Below are 15896 nucleotides of genomic sequence, written 5' to 3'. Positions count from 1 at the left end.
GTGTGAAGGTGTGTGTTTGTGTTCATATCAATTGGGGGGGGGGGTTCAAAATGCAGGGTGGCAGAGGCAGAGTAGGGTGCCCCTGCCATCCTGCGTTTCAGAAATTCTCATAATGTGGTCGCAGCCATTGCAAATTTGCGCTTTTATGTGTTTTGTGCTCTACATCTGTCTTGTATATACTACAGTATCTGCGATAAAACAGTGCACATCTGTCTTTAAGGTGTCATCTTCAAGCTTCCCAAAGAAGAGGACTCATCAGGCAGAGGTCACTACAACTCCTCCTTTTCCGCCTTCTCCTCCTCCTCGAAAACCACCCTACCTCCCAAAGTCAGCTACACCATCCGCATGCACATGGACAACTCCATGCGTACCGACCGGGTGCGCGACCCCTTCTTCATGAAGGACCCGCACATCTTCGCGCACACGACGCTGCGCTACAACCGGGGATTCGTCTACATGCAGGAGAGCATCGACCGGGCCATCATCGAGACCCAGACGGGACAGAGGGTCACAGAGCCGGCCGTCCAGCTGCAGCCCTTCCCCTACCCCTGCCACTTCCGGGACGAGTGAGTGGCCTGGACCATTGACTGTATAATATATGGACGACATGTCTCCAATTCCTCCCACTATGAAGAAGTGAAGCTAAAATATATTGTTTCTACGAGCTGTCATCTTGCTTGCGTCATGTCATTTGGAGCCAGAGTCTGCACAGTAGAGTCGAGCTGAACCACCTCAGCCATCCCACCGTCTGATGGAGGTTTGAGAGTGGCTGTCACAGCTGCCACTCAACAGTTTTTATATCATCAAAGAACTCATTTTAAAACAAACAAAAAATTGCACTTGAACATACACCAGCGTGATACAGTAAGAAAGACCTAAAATGACAGAAACCATTTTTGGGGGGAAATTTATTTGGCGTGTACTTTGATTTTTTTTGTTGGCTCATTTCCCATCCACTATTATGGAGGGGTTGGGATTTATGCCCTATGCTAAACTGCAGTCAGCCACAAGGGGGTGATCAAGATGTTTTGGCTTCACTGTTTGGGAGCCGTCATGACGTCCATATTTTATACAGTCAATGGCCTGGACACGCGCGCACACACACCTACACACACACACACACACACACACACACACACACACACGCTAGGGGAATGTACAGCCATTGATGTGGAATAATGCATTCACTCACATTATTCACTGACCACTTGAGAATGGCAATACATAGTCATTCATGGCAACCTTTCCCCATTATAATGGCCTTTGCGTCATGTGTATGAATATTCACCGCAAACCATACATTCATATTTGAAGGAACATGCACGCACAAGCTGGTACACCCTTAAGCCGTTTATTAGGCCGTATATAAAGAACTTCCCTCATCTCCCTAGTGTGCATTCAGTCTACCATGGGTTTGACATAAACTTGTGCATTGACACAGTACATTGTTTCCAATAAATCTCACTGTAGCGTAACGCCAGTGTTTGTGCCTTGGCCCGGAGTGCTTCTTAAAGACAGTGTTGATATCTCATCTCAGGAGCACCAGCGGGCCTCAGTCTCTGGCTGGCTGCCTCCCGTCCCAGTGTGAGATACGGCCATCCTCGCTTTCTCCATCGCCCTGATTTATGACTCAACAACATAATTCCTGACATGGGAGTTGTGAAATATAGCTCTGTATTACAAAAAACACTGCGCCGCATTCTCATGTGTCGTGGGCCAGATTTGATGGGGAAAACATAAAGAAAGGGGTTTCCTGTGAAGTCCATAAAGTACACACACTCGCTCACTCACACACACACACACACACACACACACACACACACACACACACACACGCCAGTGGATGACGACAGGCCACTTTCAATCCCTGTTGTTGACACTGATCCGAGGTCATGTTCTCACGACATTTGACTAACGACTGTCATCTATGTGGTTCCCCCAGGTACCTGGAGGCCATTTCCTTCGTCTTTCCACTCATGCTGATGATCGCCTGGGTGCTGTTTGTGGCCGACTTTGTCAAGAAGCTGGTCCACGAGAGAGAGCTGAGGCTGCACGAGGTGAGGCTGGGTACTTTCAACCTCCCCCCCATAGTGTGTTTATGCATTGTAGACTGACTCTCCAGGTTTCCATCATGTCCTGTGATGACAATGTCCACTCCTCCTTTGTTTTTTTCTTCTAGGCATCAGTTGCAATCATTGCTGATAAAATCCCTATTGATATTCCTGTTGACAAATACCAAAAATTCCTTATGAGCAAGGTGTGAACCTTACTAGAACAGTTGATGAATGAATAAGTAAGGCTGCTTTCTTACTGGGAACGATTGCTTTCGTTCCGTTCTGTTCCGCACTCGGGAACGATTGCCTCCCCGCCCCTCTCCCCCGCTGGTCAGCTTTCACATTACAGCATTTCTTCCGCGCTCGGAAACGGAACAGATTGCACTTGCATCGTCAACTATGCCTGGAGTTTATCCTCGCCCGTGTGTTGTCTATGAGGTTCGGAACGGTTGGCTTTCACACTCGCAAGTGTGCCGTGCCCGGGCACGCCAAAGCGCTCCACAGACCACCTTTTCAAGTGGATCCTGTCACAGTTCCCCGTTGCGCGCCCGGGTGCAGAACAGAACGCTACGCAACGTTCACACTTGTCAAATGTTCTGAAACTGGGGTCAATTTGGGGACAAGTGTGCTCGGGAACGGTACCGGGGCGCCAGTGAGAAAGCACCCTAAGTAAACTAGAAGGTCATTCGGAGAATGCAGACCTCCTCCAAGGATTGCGCGAGTCGGATACGGATCCGCTCCAAAATGTAATGGGTTCTTCCTTGGCCCATGCTACACCCTTCCACCATGCTACACCCTTCCACCAAGTTTCATGAACATTGGGCTGGTAGTTTTTCTGTAATCCTGCTGACAATAAAACAAATGGCACAAAAACATAACCTCCTTGGCAGAATAAGTAAAATAAAGAAGATAGATACATACATACATACATATACATACATACATACATACATACATACATACATACATACATACATACATACATACATACAGTCAGACAGACAGACAGACAGACAGACAGACAGACAGACAGATTCTAAACAATCGTTACTATGGAAATTGAGTGCATATCAAATACAATACAAAAATACATTCAATTCAATGTCAATCAAGTTCTAAAAAATCCATATGCATAAGTCAAGCCTTTCTCGTTGAGTTTCCTCCCTCCCAACTCCAGTATTTGCTATTTGTTAACTTTTTTGTTACCCTCTCCTCTCCCGCAGTACATGAAGATGATGGGAGTCAACCCGCTGAGCCACTTCTTCGCCTGGTTCCTGGAGTGTGCCGTCTACCTGGTGCTCACCATCATCATCCTCACGCTGGTGATGAAGTATGGCGACATCCTGCCCCACAGCGACGGCTTCCTGCTCTTCCTCTACTTCTGCGACTACAGTCTGAGCATCCTGGCCTTCAGCTACATGGTCAGCTCCTTCTTCGACAAGACCTACATCGCCGGCCTGAGCGGCAGCCTTCTCTACGTGCTCTGCTTCTTCCCCTTCATCGTGGTCGTGGCGCTGGAGTCCTCGCTCAGCTTCTCCCAGAAGAGCGCCCTGGTGAGTAGGGTTGTCACCAGTGGTGGAAATGGACAGGTTTTACTGTGGGAACCCTACGTAGGCAGGGTGGGGGCCCCCGGACGTGGTCCAGATGAGGAGGAGGAATGCCATTCCCCCTCTGGTTCTTGCCATTCCCTAAATGTATATATGTTGCGCAAGAATAGAAATTGAATAGGCTATGTTCCATTGTCTGCATGTGTCTCCCGACTCCCGACCCGCTGTCTCTGTGCCCATGTTTCATGCGCCACCTGCCTCGAGAAATTGCAACTGCCAAGCCTGTCTCTCCTTTTAATTGTTGTCTGTGAGCTTCTGTAAAGCTGCTAGTTCTCATCATAAAAATTCTCAATGATGTAACAGCAACCTAGATCCATGTCTCAAACTATCCCGTGTTGGGTCCTTGAATTTGAGGGATTTGGGCCTGGAAAGTCCTTGAAAAGTTCTTGAATTTGATGTTTAAGAAGGTGTGGGAACACCTTGTCTGGCTTTGGGTGTAGGAGGGCTGTGCATGTGTTGTGTATATTATGAGTTCACCAACTGCAGCTCAATGACAACATTCACAAATCAGCGTTGCAATGTGAGGATCCACTTCTGATGGTTTGACAATGTTGCATTTTCAATTCAGCATCATATGTTGAATTGTATGAGCTGAGCTCAGCACATTGCTACACTGTATGTGTGTGTATGGGAGCCATCTGTGGGAGGGCAGTTTTAAATAATATGATTCAAAATGGCAAACAACACAATTTACCAGGCATACTGAGGCTGGAATGTAGAGATAAGAGTCGTACTTACTGTACATAACTGTGCATGCTAAGTACAGTCTGCAGGCAGATTGTGTCAATTAATTTCATAATGAAAACAACTGTTACCTAATATTTATTACTCAAAATAGTTTAATTAGAGAGCATCCTCAGATTTGCCCATTGCTATGAGTGAATGGACATAGTAGCGATTCAATTACATTACTGTATATTCAGTTGTGAGCTTTTATTTTTTATGTCGACCGTCATTTTGACATACAAGCAGGAATGTACGTGCGGGTAAACCCATATTAACTCTACCAGCCTTTTTACTTTACTTCTTCCAGAAAACACTTTACCCACCTTTTTTATGTTGAGAAAAATATGTAGAAAATAAATTCAAAATAGACTTCATAGCAATGAGTATCAAGCCAATGTGAGTTATCTAAGGACTCGGTCTGACATGGGGGGGGGGGGGAGAAAACAACTAAATATTTTCTGATTCTAATTGATTTTGGTTCGTACGGTTTGTTCTTTGTTTTCTTGCCTTATCTTTTCCCAACTTTTTTATTTGCCACCACATCACAAGTATTTGTGTTATTGTAGTTGGGTTTTGGAAGGGGAGGGGGGTTGGGGGGAATCGTTCAGATAAGAACACCACTTTCAGCAGACTTGTCAAGAGCAAAGAGGAGATAAATTACAGGAAGGCAGAGGGGGCGAACAAAAGGATATATTCATTGATGTTCTATTTTGTCGGGTGTCCTGTCTCATTTGTGCGTCTCATTTCCTACAGAGCTTGTTCTCCCCGACCTGTTTCAGCTATGCAAGTCAATACATCTCTCGCTACGAGTCCCAAGGAGAGGGTACGAGCATGCACGCATCTGACTAGCATCAAGCAGCATCTCTCTGGCAGCCATACACACTGCCTCAGCCCGCAGACACAATAGACTTGACTGAACCTGTTTCTTCTGTCGACCTCTTTAGGAATTCAGTGGAGCAACTCGTACATCTCGCCCATCGCTGGAGACACGGCCTCGTTCGGCTGGCTGTGCTGGCTAATGTTCATCGATTCCTTACTCTACTTCGTTATCGGGGCTTACGTCCGCATGGTCTTCCCAGGTAAAGCACAACACACCCCGATAAAATGCCCTGATAATAATAGCTTTATAAAGAATTAATAAATTAATATAAACAGAAAATCGACAGAAAGGCAATAAAAACAAGTTAAGAAATATAAAAGCAATACATAGCAAGAGAAAAAGGAGGTCACAAACAATAATGAAAGGCCATATACATCTATAATATAAATTTTGTTTTAAGAATGGACAAAAAAAGATTACACTGATTTGACAATTCAGGTGGTTCAAAGTTCAAAGTTCTTTTCTAGATGGCAACAAACAAATTGCCTCTTTTGAACAGCCAATATCTAGAGTTCGAAACAGCCAATAGGAACCTCTTGTTTTTAAATTGAGACTTTGAAACAGCCAATAGGAACCTCTTGTTTTTAAATATAGACTTTGGAACAGCCAATAGGAGCCTGTCTGAGGACCTCAGGATGCAATCCAGCTCACATAGTGTTAAGGATTGTGGTATAGCTTTGTGCCAGATCAGTTAAAGTGATCAGTAAAATCTTAATATAAGTTCTGAAACTAACAGGAGTATGAAGATGCTTGATGCAAAGATGCCCTAAGCATGTTAATGTAATGTCTGTCCCATTAGAAACCCTCACCCTGTCCTCAATTCTGTTGATCAAAAACAAATATGCATTGTCATGTGACATAGCAATGTGTCATTTGACATAACAATCAACGCAGTAGGATTAGGGATTGGCTTCTGCCCATTTGTTCATCACACAATTATCTCAGACACGATTGATAATTTTTTAAACACTTGGATAAACCATGCATTTCAAGACTGCGTTCTGGCATTTTCAAAATGACACTGATTAACCCAATGGAGCGCTGCAATCACAGGTCAGGGTGACTGACCCAGAAATAGAGAAGGTAGAAATGTTTCTATTGAGTGATGTGTCTGCATCACCTGAAAGCAGCTTTATCCAGCATTGAGAACACAGTGTTTGCTTCTGTTATCAGGACCTGAAAGCAGCTTTATCCAGCATTGAGAACACAGTGTTTGAAAGCAGCTTTGTCCAGCATTGAGAACACAGTGTTTGAAAGCAGCTTTGTCCAGCATTGAGAACACAGTGTTTGAAAGCAGCTTTGTCCAGCATTGAGAACACAGTGTTTGCTTCTGTTATCAGGAAATTATGGCATCTCAGTTCCGTGGTATTTCCCCTTCAAACGCTCCTTCTGGGCCGATCTGTGCTGCTGCTTCGGTTCCACACCAAGCCACGCGAGCAAAGGACTCCTCTTCACAAACATCATGCACGAGAACCAGCCTGTCTTCCCCAATGACAAGGCAAAAGGTACAGAAAAAAACTCTATTTTCTCCAGGTGACAATAAGTGGTGCTGTCTCCTCTGTTGTTGTCTTTTGAAGGGATGACATGTCTTCCCTTTCATGGCCTCTGCCTGTCAATATCTGTCCCCCCCTTGCTCCAGCTTCTTGCTGCGTTTCTATTTGCCCTCTCACTCTTCTCTGTATTCACTGTTCGTCTGACTGACTGTTTGTGTTTGTTTCCATCAGACATCGCTCCCTCCTCCCAGGCTGGCAACGACTTCTCCGGGCTGCCGGTGGGCGTCGCCCTCCGCGGCCTGACCAAGATGTACGGCGAGCGCGTGGCCATCGAAAAACTGAACGTGGACTTCTATGAGGGACACGTCACCTCGCTGCTGGGCCACAATGGAGCTGGCAAGACTACCACCATGTATGGCACAAAGCACCCCCACCCCTGTTTTGAAATTGACTGCCTGACGGGTCTTAATTAAATAACTTGTTGACAGCAGCTTACAATGAGTACGGCAGAATATGCTCCAATTCCTACATCTCCAACATCCACCATGCAACCACACATTTTGGGGGAAAGAAATGCAATAAGACCTAAGAGATAGAAAGGATTTTTTTACCACATGCCCTATCATATCATACACCTATTTGACAATTTCTGCAAAATGGAAAATCTTTAGTGTTGACTTAACAATCAAACTAAAAAATAAATAGATAGATAGATAGATAGATACATAAATAAAACACAAAAACAGCATTTCTCTCCTCTAACTGATATCGCATATCGCATATGAATGATCCATTATGTCCCACCCCAATATCCGGTTTTAAGGAATAAGGAAGCAAGATGCCCATTGTGACTTTCAACTTGTCCCTTTGATCAAAGCAATGTAAAATCATCAGATTTTACTGTCACATACTAACATGTGATCCGGTTGTGTGCTCAGGTCCCTGCTGACCGGCCTCTTCGCCCCGTCCTCTGGCACCATCGAGGTGTATGGCAGAGACATGCAGAACAACATCGACGACGTGCGCAAGGAGCTGGGCGTCTGCATGCAGTACGACGTCCACTTTGACCACATGACCGTCAAGGAGCACCTGCTGCTGTACGGCCAGATCAAGGCCCCCCACTGGTCACACAGGGAACTGCAGGAGCAAGTCCGCAAGTGGGTGTCCTGCTCATTCAGCCATATTCAATAAATAATAATATGCTAAAACCTTCTCAAGAGATGATGTCAGGGGTTTGACTAGCCTCAAGATTATACATCATGTAGCAATGCCATTTAGTCTGTCGTGATGATTTGCGGTGCAGCCATCATGACATCATGAAACTCTTGACCCGAGTTCAGTTTGTGACGCGTTCCTTCGATAAAAAGGAAATATGGCTGAGGGTTGTGAGACTTGCAGAGAACAAGCGGTCCATGACAGCGGCGGGTTACACAGAGGGCAATAAAAAAGCAACACCCAATGTTGAAGTATGGTTCAAACAAGATCTTATCGCCATAGGTGGTGATTTACAGGCATCATTGAGCATTGGAGCTTACATTCCTTCTATTCTGTGGTAAAGACAAAGTAATTGTTGTACGTTAGCTCCCAACAAAATCCCTTGAGATGTCATGAGGACAATTAAGAGAAAGAAATTGTGCAATATACTGTATATACATAAGCTGGTTAACTGATAGACAAGATGAATTTAGACTCTGAAATTGATTGGTAGCGCATGCATAAAAGTACACACTCTGAGTGAAATGCTTTCCATCCTCACACCGCTGAATCCCTCTTCCGTCAAGGATCCTGGACGAGACGGGCATGTACGCCCACAGACACAAGCGGGTGGGCACCCTGTCAGGCGGCATGAAGCGGAAGCTGTCCATCTCCATCGCCTTCATCGGGGGCTCCCGCCTCGTGGTCCTGGACGAACCCACCACAGGAGTGGACCCTTGCTCCAGACGCAGCATCTGGGACATTGTTATCCAGCACAAGAGAGGTGAGTCTCACACATTTGGAAAAACTATGAAAACTAGGAGCTCATGATCACCTCGCACTTACTAGAGTTTGACTGATTTGGGGGTTTGGGTTTTTGAAGGCTGATATCAATGCTCATATGTTTTAAAGCTTCCAATAGGTGATAGTGTTATGGAATCCAGTCAAAATGTCATATTCGAATCAATTCAGTATAAGGGCTCCCAATAGACAACCAGTATAGTATCCATCAATTCTCCAATAAAAATGTGATCCATAAATACTGTACTGCATGTAGCCGATTTTGAATAAATTGACAACATTGGCAGTCTCAGCCCCTAGTACACACACAGTGTGCAGTGCACACACTCTACACACATGCACATGCACACACACACACACACACACACACACACACACACACACACACACACACACACACACACACACACACACACACACAGGCACAGGCACATGCCACACACCATCCAAAACCTTCACTCTTCTGATAGCTCCTAAAAGGATGGGATAGGTCTCACATAAAATTCCTCAAATCGCTCTGGCACTTGGTGCTGAAGACCCTTCCCTCTCCCTATTTCCTAAGAAGGAAGAGGGGAGACTGTGAAGCACTGTGAACCTGGAGCTAACCCTGTAGGCCTCTCTGCTTATCAGGCCTTTGACTTTCAATTTAGCATGTAATTACCGTAAGCAGAAATAGATTTAGAAATGGAAATAGCTTTTTTCTTCAGGTGCTCACAGGCTGGCTGTGAAACAGAGAGGATGAAAAAGTGCCGTGGCGATGGCGGCAGCAGCAGCAGCAGCAGCAGCAGAGAGACTGTCATGCATTTGTGGCAGTGGGGAATCTGCAGTTTCATTGGCCCTGGCTGTCACAGGCACTGTCTCTCTGATGTTGTCTGAGCATGGCTCTGATGTTGTCTGAGCATGGCTCTGATGTTGTCTGAGCATGGCTCTGATGTTGTCTCAGCATGGCTCTGATGTTGTCTGAGCATGGCTCTGATGTTGTCTGAGCATGGCTCTGATGTTGTCTGTGCATGGCTCTGATGTTGTCTGAGCATGGCTCTGATGTTATCTGAGCATGGCTCTGATGTGTCTGAGCATGGCTCTGATGTTGTCTGAGCATGGCTCTGATGTGTCTGAGCATGGCTCTGATGCTGTCTGAGCATGGCTCTGATGTTGTCTGTGCATGGCTCTGATGTTGTCTGAGCATGGCTCTGATGTTGTCTGTGCATGGCTCTGATGTTGTCTGAGCATGGCATTGTTTGCCTGCACTGTGTGCCTTTGTCTAATGTAATTAGTGTGCCTGCTTATACACTCTTATTTACCTCTTTATTTAATTCTTCCGCCAATTTTCTGGACCATAACCATTACCGCAAGTAAAATCTAAGCTATTGACACCGTTCAAACGGCATATTCAGCATATGCATTCGGGAATCGTAAAAATGGTAGTACCCAGGAAAACTAGGCTTGTCGTACATTTCTTAAACCCTTAGTTTAAGAAACCAGAATGGCTTAATCTCCAAAATATACAATTGTATCAATCAGTTGAACCTGCATCTCTTGATTGCATTTAATATTACTTCATCTCAGACTCAGACTCAATAATTTGAACTGCATTTGAACATCCCATCCCCTCTAATTAAAATGTTGTAGATTTTGCCCAATTTAATGTAGTCCATGGAAACTCCTCTCAAGGCTCAAGGATAATAATACAGATGTGTGTCTGTGTCTGTGTCTGTGTGTGTGTGTGTGTGTGTGTGTGTGTGTGTGTGTGTGTGTGTGTGTGTGTGTGTGTGTGTGTGTGTGTGTGTGTGTGTATGTGTGTGTGTGTGTGTGTGCGTGTGTGTGTGTGTGCGTGCGTGCGCGTGCGTGTGTCTCTCCTCTCAGACCGGACCATCATTATGTCCACCCACCACCTGGACGAGGCTGAAGTGCTGAGCGACCGCATCGCCTTCCTGGAGAGAGGAGGGTTAAAATGCTGTGGATCCCCCTTCGACCTGAAAGACAAGCTGGGGCAGGGCTACAACCTCACCCTCACCAAGAAGGTACGCAGACAAGGAGGTCAAACACAATAATAAAAAAAAGTCATACTTTACTTGAATGGTGGTAAAAAAAATAAAAAATAAGCATGCCATGATATAATGAACAAAAAGGGGTTTAATACTTAATTATGGCTGCACAAATATCAAAATCACAATATGGCCAAGTGCAGTATGCAAATTGCAGGACCAGCTGCAATTTGGTCAAGGTAAAATGTGTCACAAGTTAACATACAATTTAATGAGGGCTTGTGGTGCTACAGAGATGCCCCTGCCTACAAATCACATTATCCACATACAGTATAAGGGAACATGCTTTTTTGGTGCAGACCCCAGTAAAATTAACATAATCATTTGTATATATCTTTTTCAAAAATGAAATGCACAAAATTTCATCCCCACTAAAATCATGACTCATATCGCAATCACAATATCTATCAATATAATCGCAATGTGTGTGTGTGTGTGTGTGTGTGTGTGTGTCTGTGTGTTTTTGCATATCGTGCACTGCAGCCCTATACTTAATGGGACGACTACTGTATATAATTTATGTAGTTTTCTGATGTTTGTCTTTGTATTTGTCCGATTTTATCGTAAGAAACATTCTTGCTCTGCTTGTAATGTATCATAATGCATGTAAGGTAAAGCATCACCAATAGGAAATGACAGGCCAACGTAATAATACAGATCTCAAGTTAAAGGAATACAAAGTGATAGCATGGAGCCCCAGAGCCAATAATCTACCAGTTCATGTTCTCATCTCTTAACAGTAGGGCTGATGCATTACGGCAAGAATCATAATCACAATGATTTTGAATGATATAGAGATCACGATTATTTAACACAATTACTCATTGACTTTGGCATCATCATGCATTCACTGAACTTGAAAAAACGTTTAAATTGATAATTCAATATAATTGAACTGAAAAACAAATAAATAAATGAAAAAATATAAATAAATAGGCAAAATAAAATAAATAATGATAATAATAATAATAATAATAATAATAATAATAATAATAATAATAATAGTTTTATCTCGATTATCTTGTTTTCATAATAGTGGTAAGCCAAAATTGTAATTGAGATTACAATTTTATCAATTGCATAGCCCTACAGTTGGTTGACAGGTAAGTCAACCAACTGTCAATCTCCCAAAACCTCTGGTGTATTCCTTTAAAATAAAGCCTGCCCTCCTCTCCCCCCGCTCTGCTACCCCACCTCCAGAACGCAGACTGCGGGGCGAGGTTTGACAGTTCTGAGCTGAAGACCTTCATCCAGGCCCACGTCCCTGAGGCGCGGCTGAAGGAGGCCCAGGGGGGCGACCTGGTCTATTCGCTGCCCCCGTTCACCTCCTTCAACGCCTCCTCCTACCGCTCCCTCCTCACTGCTCTGGACACCAACCTGGATGCCCTGCAACTGGGCTGCTACGGCATCTCTGACACCACACTGGAGGAGGTATGCACACACGCGCACGCACACACACACATGCGCACATATGCACGCACATACGCACAAGCACCCCCCCCCCACACACACACACACACACACACACACCTGTGTTTTGTGTGGTGCATTCGCATGGGCTAAGCGAAGTCTGTATTTTACTCCAATGTGGGGTGGACCACGTTACCAAAAGCAATTTGATCGAATGGTGACCAACCACACCGTTTCACATAGACCTCTTGCTCCAGTGCCCATCTGTACAGGACTTTGGCGATTGGACCAAGTGTAGAGAATCTATTGTTGTTTTTCCCACAAACTCCTGCATCAGAATGTAAGCCATTATACTCTTTACAATCTGCCTTTACGGGGCAAAATGTGAGTAAAATGTTGTGTTGCAGAACATGTAATTACAAAAGGCAGTTTAATTTAGGGTCAGAGTGACACCTCTTCACCTGATCTTTGCAGCTTTGTTTTCAGCTGCAGTTTGACTCACCGTGTGTGAGCGGGACACTGCCGTCAGTCTGTAAGATGCTGTTTGCTTAAATGAAGCCCTATCAAGTCCAAAGATGTGATCCCAAATCATTGATATGCCGATTCGCACGGGACTAATATCACATGACCTCTGTGTTCAGTGAAATATGGAATTTTTAGTTTACAAATTATGGACATGGCAGATTAGCATGGGATTAAGATCACAGGGGACCTCCACAATTATTACCAATTAATAGAGGTCCCCAGGTAATACTAGTCCCGTGCGAATAGGGCTATAGGCTAAAAGACATTCAGTAGAGCAACAAACTTCCGCCAATGCTGAACAATTCTCCAACTTGGAAAGCTTTAGCTTCCATAACGTCCTGGATGTCAGACTTTCCCACAAGAACATGAATGCAGCATAACTGTTCAGTTATGGCTATAAAAATGAAAATGGTCTGGGAATCCAAGATCCAACCACCAAAATCGAATTAACTGATCCTATAGCTAAATTTCAGCCAAATCTGTTATCCACTTTTTGACAAATGTTGCTAACAAACAAACGGGTTGGAGAAAAGATAACCTCCTTCCAACTTTCCAATATACTGATGTGGATGCACACTGAGGAAACACTCTGTTGTTGGTAGGTGTTCCTCCAGTTGACTCACGGAAACGCAGACTGTGAGCCTGAGGACAGGCTGTCTATATCAGAGACTGTTTCTGATTCTGGATCCATCGATAGCTTACCCGAAGACCTCGATGGAAGCTTCGACAAGATCCGTGAGTCATCTCCCATCATGCATTGTTTTGCTCTGTGTCGTGTTCACTTCTCCGCACTCATTCCTCGCCTCATTCGTTTAATTATCCCTTTCTACCTTGCTACTTCATTCCCTATGTCTTTCCTTTCTTCCTTCCTTCCTTCTTTCCTGCCTGCTCCTGAAATAGCCAATATATAGTAGAAGGTCCTTTTTCATCACTGCCATTTAAGATCATGGACTTGAAACTTTTCTTTTTATGAAACCAAATTGATTCATTTTGGAAAACTTGCATGAAGTCCATCATTGGTATTCCATGATAGTCATCATTATACGGAAATCCTATTGTTTTTCTGCTGGTTTGTTATTTTCCTTCTTCTTTCCAACATTTTTGCACTTTCCTATGCCATGACAAGAAGATAGATGTTTGTGGCTTGCTACATAACAAATATGACCTCATTCCACCATATGGTGGTGCTACAATTAAAAATCTAATTATTTCAGCTTTAAAATTCCGTAACTGAATCTGATTCCAGTCCACCATGATTGAATAGTCTTTAATTTCATCTTGTGTACTATTTTGTGTTAATGTGTATAGTAGATAGAAACAGTATGCTTTTCCATGCCAATAAAGGGTCCACCTCCCTCTCCAACCCCTCTCCCATGTATTGCAGACCTCACCGGTTCGTCCACAGTGCGTGGCTTGGCCCTGGCCTGGCAGCAGTTTATGGCCATACTAACCAAGAGGATCCACCACAGCCGCAGGGACTGGAAGGGCTTGATCTCCCAGGTCTTGCTGCCCGTTGTGTTTGTGACCTTTGCCATGGGCCTGGGCTCCATCAAGAACGACTTGCGCCACTACCCCGAGATGGAGCTCAGCCCGGCGCTCTACAACATCGGACCGAGCTACTCCTTCTTCAGGTCAGTCCCTACAGACCCAAGTCCAAAACATACAATTCTATTTACCTTATGTTGACGCGGGGGTGGGCCAAATTCTTCCGGGTTGTGTTAACACTTCCGGCGGTCACGGCGCGAAATATAAAAGAACGTCAAAGAAGAGAGTTGTTTTTGTAGCGGACAGTGCAGGGGGTAAAACAAAGAACGTACGTTATCATCGACAATGACGAGCACAGCTACGCCGGTTGCACCAAGACGGCTTAAGCCTTATTTTCACTACGACCAGGCGTAACTCCTACGCCTGGTCAGGAGGAGGCGTAGAGCCTGCCTGTAACAGAGATCTCCGCAGAGACTTTTTTGACCATCATCGTCGTAACACCGCCAGTTCGCCGTCTTTGAAAGCACGACGTTAGATTATAACTAACTAGTTGTGTGGCTTAGCCTTCCAAAATGTTGCCGTTAGTTTTTTAGAAGTTAATACATAGAATTGGGAACGTTACATTCAATTTCATTCAGATTGTCTTTCTGGCTCAATCGCCGCCATTTTTCCCCCGGAGCGAGGGAGGGTGGGAGGAGGGAGGGTGTTTTACAGTAGTGGCTGATAGAGCGTAGTGGCACAGTGCTCCAAGCAGGTCGCGAGGCACATTTTTTGCAACATCATCCAATCAGGGTGCATTCCCTGGCAATTCACATGGACGCGCATTGCTACGACCAGCATAGTTAAGACCAGACATAAGCCGTGTTGGTGCAACAGGCGTAAGTCCATGGTCTTAACTAAGACCGACGTAGGAGTTACGACCAGGCATAGTTAAGACCAGTTGGTGCAACCGGCCCCAGATGGTTTTCTCTCCTCCGAGCGCAGCTCGAGCCACTTACGTCTATTCACCTTATTCACCACGCCCACTTTTTCTCTCTTCTGCGTTACACGCAATTGTATTTGTTCTTCCGGTTCAGCGCTAGTTGGCGGCCAATTTCAAAACAAAACGTCACTATAATAATGAATGAAGTTTGGCAACATTCAGAATTAAGCTACACTGCAGCCAACTTCAGTTACATGTTCATAGCGTTACTGCTGCGAGGAGCCGATGGCTGTACCCGGTCGGCATTTAACGTTAGTTACAAAAGAACGTCGACAGTGTTTTCTCACTGCCAGTAGCCTACAGTAGAGTTTGACAGATAGCTAGTCCGACCGGTGTCAGCACAGCCAGCGCTCCCAGTCCTCGCTGCTCGTTAAATATTTCCAAATAGGCGTTATTCTGATAAACTGGTCACATATATGTTACATTCTCACCCGAAAAATATTAAAACTTTAAAACAGTTTGTTTTTTTTTGCTTGAAAACAGCTTTTTGGCAAGTCTAAAAATGACTACGGTAGGCGTAATCTACTTCCGTGTCTAAAACCGGAAAGACGATTACAAAATGACGTCATGCAGAAGCGTCCTTGTATGGGCAAAGAATAAGGTGAATAAGACCCGCAGACGTTAACGTAATTCCCTGGAATGCGAGAATTAACGAGCCAGTTACATGGCATTGCATTCTTAGACATTGCTGTTT

At 44.6% G+C, this 15896-nt stretch overlaps 1 protein-coding gene across 1 annotated transcript in view; it reads left to right on the top strand.

Moving 5' to 3' along the window:
* abca12 (ATP-binding cassette, sub-family A (ABC1), member 12) overlaps window positions 1-15896 on the top strand; it is a 75154-nt gene that overhangs the window by 34201 nt on the left and 25057 nt on the right. The window contains exons 30-42 of the mRNA XM_083639476.1: window positions 221-566; window positions 1943-2057; window positions 3278-3607; window positions 5141-5210; window positions 5332-5466; window positions 6608-6772; window positions 6992-7172; window positions 7699-7917; window positions 8542-8738; window positions 10619-10776; window positions 12001-12231; window positions 13338-13470; window positions 14120-14366. Of these exons, the coding sequence (XP_083495602.1) occupies window positions 221-566; window positions 1943-2057; window positions 3278-3607; window positions 5141-5210; window positions 5332-5466; window positions 6608-6772; window positions 6992-7172; window positions 7699-7917; window positions 8542-8738; window positions 10619-10776; window positions 12001-12231; window positions 13338-13470; window positions 14120-14366 (2527 nt within the window). The remainder of the gene's footprint in view (window positions 1-220; window positions 567-1942; window positions 2058-3277; window positions 3608-5140; window positions 5211-5331; window positions 5467-6607; window positions 6773-6991; window positions 7173-7698; window positions 7918-8541; window positions 8739-10618; window positions 10777-12000; window positions 12232-13337; window positions 13471-14119; window positions 14367-15896) is intronic.

The sequence above is a fragment of the Poromitra crassiceps genome, assembly GCF_964638095.1.
Source record: "Poromitra crassiceps genome assembly, chromosome: 6".
Lineage (NCBI taxonomy): Eukaryota > Metazoa > Chordata > Actinopteri > Beryciformes > Melamphaidae > Poromitra > Poromitra crassiceps.
The sequence above is the reverse complement of the archived record's forward strand: the minus strand, read 5'-3'. Positions and strand labels throughout refer to the sequence as shown.